The sequence below is a fragment of the Protobothrops mucrosquamatus genome, unplaced genomic scaffold (genome assembly GCF_001527695.2).
Source record: "Protobothrops mucrosquamatus isolate PMUCROS unplaced genomic scaffold, P.Mucros_1.0 scaffold6496, whole genome shotgun sequence".
NCBI classification, from domain to species: Eukaryota; Metazoa; Chordata; class Lepidosauria; order Squamata; family Viperidae; genus Protobothrops; species Protobothrops mucrosquamatus.
The window spans coordinates 18,762-28,722 of NW_015392320.1; the positions used below are offsets into that span (position 1 = coordinate 18,762).

The 9,961-nt window shown below is 35.9% G+C and overlaps 1 protein-coding gene across 1 annotated transcript; it reads right to left on the bottom strand.

The window, feature by feature from the left end:
• LOC114923676 (serine palmitoyltransferase small subunit B-like) lies at positions 1–2,330 on the bottom strand. The gene is made up of 2 exons (XM_029286970.1): positions 2,216–2,330; positions 1–870 (listed from the first exon to the last, which is right to left on the bottom strand). Exons 1-2 carry the CDS (start codon positions 2,248–2,250, stop codon positions 624–626), a joined length of 282 nt encoding a protein of 93 aa, XP_029142803.1. The 5' UTR covers positions 2,251–2,330; the 3' UTR covers positions 1–623.
• Positions 2,331–9,961: the final 7,631 nt, after the last annotated feature.

Below are 9,961 nucleotides of genomic sequence, written 5' to 3' on the forward strand. Positions count from 1 at the left end.
TAAATCAAGCCATTTATAAAGCTTAAGTAGATCATATCCCAATCATTTGACAAATACATATTTTATACTGTATTATCAAACAACATCTGTGTCACAAGGGTAGACTTTTTACACTTAGTCACAGTCCAATCTGCCAGACTATTATATAGTTCTGCTATTACAATATCCGCACCAACTGAATATTAACAGTGGAAAAAAGTGCCAAATAAAAATTACTCTTAAGACATTTTACCACAGATTGAGACTTTAGTTCAGAAGTTTTAAATTACATCTCTAATATCAGACTGAAACTCACTTTCCCATTACTTATCAGTTTGTATACATATTTGATATTTTCCCTGATTTTTCCCTCTCAATATATCTACCCACTTTTAGTTTCACTTCATTTCATTGTCTGATAATAAAATAAAAAATTAATGTGATAAAATAGATTGTGAAAACTATCCAAATCTTTAGCAGCTCCTCCAAGTTAATACTGTACATCTAATGGTACCAGTTGATATAATAATTTAGGAAGGAAAGATATTAAATGTTTTTAAATTTTCTATTTACATAGATGAAGCAAAAATACACAGAAGCACCCAAGCTTGGTTGCAATAGGTATAGTTCAGTGTCCTCCTTTGCTATTTGATTAAAAATTGTAGAAAGAACTGATAAGCCAGGTGCAGATGAATAGGAATGAACACATATGTTGTGTATGCCAGCATGGTAAAAGTAGTGATAACAAAAATGTGAATCATCATTTGTTCCCAGTGTTCGAAGTCAATGCCGCAGGTAACTATCATGTATTGAAAATAAAGCCACTGGAAATAATTCTTCACACTCTTCATAGCTGCCGTTGCCATGAATCGTTGCTTCTGGAAAGTTGTCCTGTTAGAATCAACAAAATGTAGGTAGTATAAATTGTGAATGGAGGAAGATTTTTCAGGATTATTCATTTCCACTGAATTCATAAAAGAACACAATTCAACAAAAATGTCTGAAGTTCAGCTGAAGGAGATTTACTGAAACATCTATGCTGAGTACAACTAATTCCTGTGTCAACAATATTTTTGAGCATTTTTTATTGGAGAAGGTACATTTCATTGCCATCTCTTTTATTTATGTATATCACCATTTCCCTTTTGGCTTAGCCAAACAGCTGAGAAGACTGCATGTTTTGTGAAGAAGGCAGAGGATGTGAAGGAAGCTTATATTGACCATAACTGAACCTCAGGTTATAAGTTGCTTGTGTATGTTTTATCCTATGAGTGAGGTATTCGTGGTTGTTGGCTGCACTTTTTCTAATCCACATCTTCTGGGAAACCATTCAACTTTGTTCTAAAGTAGAACAAAGTGGAAAGTAGAAAAATTGCTTGCTATCTTCTGATTGCTGATGGCAACAGAGAAACATCAGTAAGGGGATAAGGCATCTTCCTTTTCTGAGATAAGATTCACAAGATAATATGAAGAACACTTAGCAGTAATAACTATCAATTCTGTTTATCTAGTTACAAGCACCTGAGTAGTGCTTGGATCCAAAATATTTCAAAGGCTCAGCCTTCTCCAACTTAGCATTCTAGATAAGTTAGAATGGCACCTTCCATAATGTTGGCCATAGAGGCTGGGAAATTTACTGCTAGAAATCCCCTTTGGAAGTGTCAATATATAAACAAATTAACATCGTTATAGAGGACGTCAGAGTTAGTTTGTGATGGATTTGTCTTAATTTAGGGATAGTTTGCTTTTGATTCCGTTAAGTTTGATTCTTAATTGACTTATTTCTTTAAAGTAGCTTGCTGGAGAGAAAAAGAAATTTATATTGAGTGATGGGGTATTCTTAAAAAGACAGGTCTTGCACAAGACTATTTCCAGAGAGTTATGGAAAGACAATCTGAAAGACAACCTCGACCTGAAGATCCACCACTCCCTTCTTTTCTCAGCAGCTGGCTACCATTCCTCCTGGATTCAGCTCGCTATTTAAGATCATTCTGAAGGCCCCTTCAAAGTAATGCATCATGAGGTGCCAGAGAAATCCCAGTACAGAAAGATATCACAGTTAATTCAGAATGCATAGCTGCCTTATATACAGGGATGTTCTGGGCTACAATTTAAAATGACATCATCACATGAAGTATTTATTTGAGTTCATCACCCCTTACACATCCCAATCTATATTAACTGCTTCATTATACTTAATGGTGGGGTTGCTGTGTGTATATAAGCTCATTATTACCTGTATCCAGTGATGATTTCTTGGAGATTAGTCATTCTCACAAGTCCTAGGAAACAATGGAGAAGCCTAGTCAGTGATGTATATATAAGAATTGATAGTATCGTAATTATGTTGAGTATTGTCATTTGTGCTTTATTTTTAATATAGTATAAGCAAAATAAAATTAACAATACAACATAAATCAATATTGACAATAAAATTATTTAATAATTAAAAGTTTCAATCCAACCTTTGCCATAATTTAAGTCCTACAGAGTATTGCTACTGAAAAGATCTTTCAAATTTATCAAGAACCTGAAAAAAATAAGCATTTTAAGAGTCTTTTTAAACCTTATAAGATCACTCTGAATACTATTCAAAGGGGAATTGATTCTAAAGTATAGGAACGAGATGGCAGAAATTTCTAAAATACGAGGTGGCCATTGACACAAGAAAATTAAGCTATTCCCATTTTATAACATCAGAATACATAGGAATACAAAATGTAACCAATATTTTTCTAAAAAAATAATACCCCATGTATTTCTTGATAAAGTACCCCAAAATGTCAGCTCCAGTAGTCTGAACTGGTAGTGTTCCTGAAGATCCAGCCAAATTATAGATTACAAAATAAAAAAATTCATGTGAATTGGGCAATGTCCAGGACAGTTTTTTTTCTTTACAGTAATCTAGGTGGGGCACCACCAAAATATAACTAATTTGTCAGTTCTAAGAAATGTATAAATTATCTAGATAGTGCGAAGATGAAAGTTACAAGTTCTTGAGGTGGTATTCATGAAAGGCTTTAAAAGAAGTCTGATTGATAATGGACTCCCAACTTTCATACCATCAAATAACAGACCTGAAACGTAAGAGAAAGAAGTAGGAGAAAAAAAGAAAGTAGGACAGGATGAAAGACTAAGCTTGCTCAAACTTAATTAAGTTGTAGCATAGTCAATTGGAAAATTCTAGTGAGGCAATCCATGAGGGAAACTCACGCTGTTTCATTTATTTGGATTTGCAGTAGTGATGAATATCTGTAGCTCGGGTGTAGGATAAGGGTGGAAGTTCATTCTCTGAGCTTGTGGGTTGGTTTCCAAAGTTTTCTTTACCAAGCGGAATACAGATACAAGTAATTACTTGTGGCATGACTTTATCAGGAAAATGAGTTGCCTTTATCATCAAGGTAAGTCATAGGTAGTAAAACTACCTTTCATTCTCCTGTCTTATAGAAGGAGAGAGACTGCAACCCCTTTGAGTGTTATGTGAACTTTGGTATGCCTAGAAGACTTTTTATGCAAATAAACAGCAATGCAGTCCTTAGCACTAAGCTTGGTAGTTTGCTTGCAGACAATTTATTACCCAACTAGGTAACAAAATCAATGCTAGTGAGTGTGATATTTGCTCCCTATTTATATACAGTAGTTTTTGCTGGTATTGGTGGCGTTGTGGTGTTTTCTTTTTCTCCATTGTCAAAGGACCAACATAAGAAGAGTTATGTAAGATTATTCAAATAGTACAAACACAGAGCAACCCAGAATACCAACAAAAGAAAACAGACTGCCTACACATCTTCCAACAAAATAGATACCCACACAACTTTGTCAAAAAGTGCCTGAACACTCAACCCATCACAGCACATCCAACACAAACTATGAAAAGGATAAAACTACCATACATCAAAAATATCTGACAAACTATCAACAGATTATTTCAACCACATAGTATCACCATAGTTCACAAACCAACTAAAACCTTGTAAAAGTAAATCAAAAAACAGCCCAAGAATTAAAAAGAAGTCATCTATTCTACAATATAGTGTAAGGACTGTAACAGCCACTGCGTAGAACAGATAGGCAGAAAACTAGCAGAGTACATCCATGAACACCACCTAGCAGTCAGAAGACACAATGAAAAATACTTAATTTCACAACATATATACAGATTTCACCTTAATTTCAAATGGGAAACAGCATCCTAGACCAAGCTAAATGCAAAAATGCTATAGAATTGTTGGAAGCTTAGCTTTCAGACATAACAGCCATCAATAGGCATATAGAGACCACATTTCCACACCATTCAAAGGATTCGATTAAAAGATAAGAAAACAAAAAGACCAGAATACATCCTTTCTACCAGACTACAACCACATAAGCAGGGATTAACACCAGACAAAGAACGAAGCAGAAAACAATACCCCCTAAATCAAGGAAATACCAAGGAGAAACACACACACACACACCATCACTGTAGGACAAGTTGTTTTATATTAACAGAAAAAATCCAAAACATACTGATACTGATGATGTTATCTAGTTGGTTAATAAGATGTATGCAAGCAAACAACCAATCCAGAGAGCACCAAGAACTCCATAGTTCAACCTGACCTACGTATATTCTCTTCAATTGAAATGAACAGCTAGCTTTACAGATTGGCCTACACCTGAAAGTCGCTTGCTCATTTGTGGCCCTGTATGTTTTAGAAACCTTTTTATGGTTTGTAAATCATATTGTATGTCTTAGTGTGTTGTACAAATTAAATCCTTCAGTATAACAACAGAGATAGCTCAAGGAAATGTATTGCCTAGCACTGAACAAGATGAGGTTCCTTCACATTCTATATGTAAGCTCATAGTTTATCTTTCACCCATGTAGCAGTGGGACAATTGCTACATTTCTTATTCTTTCCCAACTTGTATAGAATTTCCAGAGTCTATATTTTGTGTATATCACTCTCTGATATTATTAAATCTGGAGAAAGAAAGGTAAAGTAATGAAAATAACCACACATTCAGCGTCCCCAAATTTTAGACAAATCTTGAATTCTCAAGCAGGTTGATGCCCTTATTGCCTCCACTGTCCCTCCAAAAATTTAAAAAAAAATAAAGCAGTGATTAGAGGACAGAACTTTGAATTGTATTAGAGAACTCAGGCTAAGCTGTAATTGAAACTGAAGTGAGAGGGGAGCAAGATGCACTGAAACCTGGAAAAGTCTCTGTTTGCTTATACTGATAAGAGACTGACACAGATTTCTCCATGCAATTGCTAATATGCCTTACTTCTTTACAAACCACTCATTTTTAATAATGTAAAATGCAGTGAGGATGGAATTGTGACATCACATAAATTACATCTGCTTTGCCAAGAGACTACCAAAAATAAGCATCTTTTCTTTAAAAAGAAGAGACAAAAAAACCATGCTCAAGAACATGCACAATTTTTCTTTCACAAACAAAAAGGAATAAAACTTTTCAATGCTCATTTTGTGAAGTTTTTAAAACTAATAATCATCATAGTAATAGTACTCTAAGGACACTCACCTTATAAATCCAGAAAAGAGATTCCACCTGGTATCCGTTGCTGCAAGACAACACAATGAAAAGGAATGACATTCATTAACACTCTGAAGAGCCTGATGTTTACAACTGCTCCACACAGCTAGTTGCCCGCCCACTTTAAGTTTGAGTAAATCCAGATTACACCTTTGTGTAAGGAATCTCAACAAAGTATTTTCTGATCTGGATTATCTTAAAGTATAGCTATATTTCACAAGCTGTAACCCTACAAGTATCTACTTGGAAGATCTTTCAACTAAAATAAAATTTACTCAGGATGTAATAGGCTTACATATTTTCAGAGTATTTTTTAAAAAACACAGTGTGACCCTTAAACACACTGAAATAATCAATCAACTTTATTCTAATTAAATGGATCATGACAATTATATTAAAATGGGAATAAAAATATTGATATAATAAAATAAGGTAAAAATATATTTAAGATAAAATTACAGAGCATTCAAATTAAAGAATCCTACAGAACTACAAATAAATATTACAATGAATAATACTAGAATCTATAAAATCCTACAAGAAAGTAAGGCTATAGTAAATTATATTACATCTAATACTTGCTGAAGCCCTGCTAGAGTTTGTTGGAATTGAGACCATTATAACTAACATAAGTGGCAGCTAATTATAACAAAAATAGTTAAATAAAACAGAATTATGTGTTCATTTAAAAGAGAAAGAGGGAGAGAGGAAAAAGGGGGAAGGCGGAAAGGAGAAAAAAAGAAAAGAAAATATATTGAGTTATGGAAGACTCAGCATCACCTTACTTGGATAAGTTGTTCATGTTTAATCATCACTCTGACATAAAATTGTCTGAAATCCCTGCCACCTGGTCAGCTTGTCAGAAGTTAATGCAACCAGCTCCTAAAATATATAGAACTACATCTAAACATATGTTTTAAGTTGAAGGCATGAGTCATTTCAACCTCCACATTTAAGACTACCATTTAATTATCACCATGTTGACCTATACATGTTATTCCAAGCTTGATGACTTCCTACTAAAGTTTTGAGTCGCAAATGTTATATTATCATTCCAAAATTTAAAAGATGTTTAGTTTCACATAAATACATAGCTATAAAAAAAACTATATAGTTTTTTCCTTCATTTCTACAACCTAAATAGAAAAGGCTAAGGACCAGGATCAGTAAATAGTGATATAATAAATAGTTTATCAGTCTTTTAAAATAATTCAGTTCCTAACTATAGATGAGAGAGGGAATCAAATCCACTTGGTTTAACAGAAAATCTCCTCTTTCAGCAACATGTATTCTATTAATGTTTAATTAGTGCATGAAAACCTTATTGTGAGTTGCACAATAAAATTACTGTGCTCTTACTAAGTGGAAAATCCCCTGTAAGAGGAACTTGAAAATAAACAGGAGCAAAAAGTAGGTACAATTTTGTCTGTCTTTATCATATTAAACCGAAGGTAAATATGAAAATATCTAATATAGCTAAATACAGATCGAGATCAGGTTTGGTGTAGTCATTGAGACATGAGATTAGAAACCCAGAATACTGTGGGTTCTAGTCCCACCTTGGACACAAAGCCAGCTGGGTGACTATGGACCAGTCACTTTCTCCCAGCCAAGGAAGGAAACAATGACAAACCATTTCTGAAAAATCCTTGCTGAGAAAACTGCAGGGATGTATCCAGTGGTGGGATTCAGCCAGTTCGCACCACTTTGGCAGAACTGATAGCTAATTTTTTTGTTGCCCAGGCCCAGAATGGACTTCCAGAAGCGGCATCCATACAGAGAACCAGTTTTTCACATATTTGAATCCCACCACTGGATGTATCCAAGCAGTTTCCAAGAATCAGACATGATTGAACAGGAAAAAAAGTAAAATAGTTCTTTAAAATGATGGAAATATCTTGAGCTGGTGTTCCATATCAGAGCAAAGGAACCAAGAGGCCTCATCTTCTAACCATTCAAAGTGAAAGTATCCACACTATATATTATTGCTTTATCTCAATAATTAGATAAAGAGAACATTGCAGATGTTGAGGGTGAAGGTTCGTTCTCCAAGCTTGTGGGTTGGTTTCCGAACGTTTCGTTACCAGGCTAGGTAACATCTTCAGTTACCTAGCCTGGTAACAAAACAATCGGAAACCAACCCACAAGCTCAGAGAATGAACCTTCACTCTCATCCTACACCTGAGCTACAGATATTCACCACTATTGCAAATGTTGTCACACCAGATGACTTTCTTTGGGCATTAATCAGAAGCAACCACTGATTTGATAAATTCCTTCAGAAATGGATAAAGACACTACCAGGAAATCCGACAGATAAATTCTACAGTGGGTAGTAGAAAAAACATTCAGGAAAAAGGCAATACTGGTAGAAAATCATTTCTGTATTATTATCAAGAATCTAGTCGCTAAAAGTTGAGCTCAGCTCCTAGAATCTTAACTTTTTAGCATATTTTGGAGAAGATGAATAAATCTAGATGGATAACTACGGTGAGACTAACTCAACTTGATGAATAGTGCTCTGTTTCAATAATCATTTACACTATGAATTACTCATTGATTTTAAGCATAAATGTCAAACATGCTGAAATTTTCCAAGAGACCACCAGGGGATGCTGAGAAACCCAGTAGATCAGTGGTGGCGAACCTATGGCATGCGTGCCAGAGGCAGCACTCAGAGCCCTCTCTGTGGACACACATGCCATTGCCCCAGCCTTGCTTCCTCCCGTGACTCCCTCCTCACCAGCAGCCCCCCTGGAGGAGAGTCACCCCCGAACTTGGCCTGCGCGGAGCAGCGCAGCCAAGGACATGGCAGCCAGGCAACATAGACAAGACTCTGCCCTCACATTCCATCATGCACAGTTGATGCTGCGGGGCGTGGGCAGAGGGCATGGCCGCAATGGTGCTGCTGGGCTGCCTGGGCGATCTGCAGCGGGCCCTGGAGGTGGTGAGTGGCCCTGCAGGCAGGTGGGGTGGGGGCAGGGTAGGGGGTGGAGCGGGGGCAGGGGCCATTTTTGGGCACTCAGTCTCTAAAAGGTTCGCCATCACTGCAGTAGATACTATCTCTCCATTCCCTTTCCCATTTTTCAAGAGAAAGAGATATGGAAAATTAGATGGAATTTATGGCAGCTAGGAAAAGTCTGGTAGATTTTGACATGTCAGTGATGTGTATCACATGTGTCAGTGACATGTCAGTGACAGTATCATTTGCTATTACAATAATAGGAGTGCTCTATATTTTCTTGTATGGACTAGTGCTACAAGAGCCAGTATAAAGTTTAAAAGCCAGTTTGGTCTTGTGGTTAAGGTACCAGGTTAGAAAGCAGGAGACAGTGAGTTCTCATCCCACTTTAGCCAGCCTGCAGACAGCTGGTCATTTGCACTTTTTTTAGCGAGTTGTTGGGGCCATTTTGAGGTTTACCTGTGTCCTCAGGGTCATCTGAGTAGTGCAAATATGTGTGGAGCCTAAAAGAATGCAAATGATCATCTGTCTGAAAGCAATATAAATCCTTCCACTCCCCACCATGTAGTCAGAGTTGAAGAAGCTTCTTGGATGAAAAGCAAAATGTCTTCAAACAAAAACAAATAAGTCCAGTTGCCTCCTGAAAAGCACATTTGGGATCTGTCTCAGTCCAACTCACCTCACAAGGCAGGAAATAGGAGGAAGAAGGAGTATTGGATACATTCACCATCTTGAGTTATTTTTTAAAATAACAAAGACAGGATAAAAATAAATTTAGTCCATATTTCTTTGTTGGGAAAAGACTCCTTTACAGATTTCTATTCTGTTTGTGCAGGAATCTTTTCATTGCCTTCTATCATATCCCTCTTCCCCAAGGTAATTAGTTGAAATGATATCTTTCCTGTCTGACCTTCATCAATTACAAATTTCAAATTATAAGGCAAAGAAATAAAATTTAAAATAGGAAGTACATTTAAATTAAATATCATTAAAATAAATTCAGCTAAGACTTAAAAGATTGATGAAACAGATGTAGATGGCATAAGGAATCTTCTCACACTGTGGGAAAATCCAGTATTAAGGCAATCAAAAACAGACAAACCTCTCCCAAATAGGCATTAAGATAAAATCAGGGAGGACGGAAACATGTTCAGATTTGTAAGATTCTGTTACTATAGCTATTCCAATGAAATATTTATTATTTATTTGTTTGTTTGTTTAGACATATATGGCACTGGTTTCCTAATCTGGTATACTCTATAGCAGGGCTTTTCAACCTTATCACAGATTGTACCACTTTTAGGACATGGCAATATTTGAGTACCACCAGTGCTTAGCAAGGTATCAAAAACATGATGACTAAAAAAAGGGGGAGTTGGGTTTTACTGATTAGATTCATTTGTGTTATAGAAATGGCTTCTTTATAATATTATGGAAAAGTAAAAAAGTTGAGGTTCAATGTTAATGCTTTTT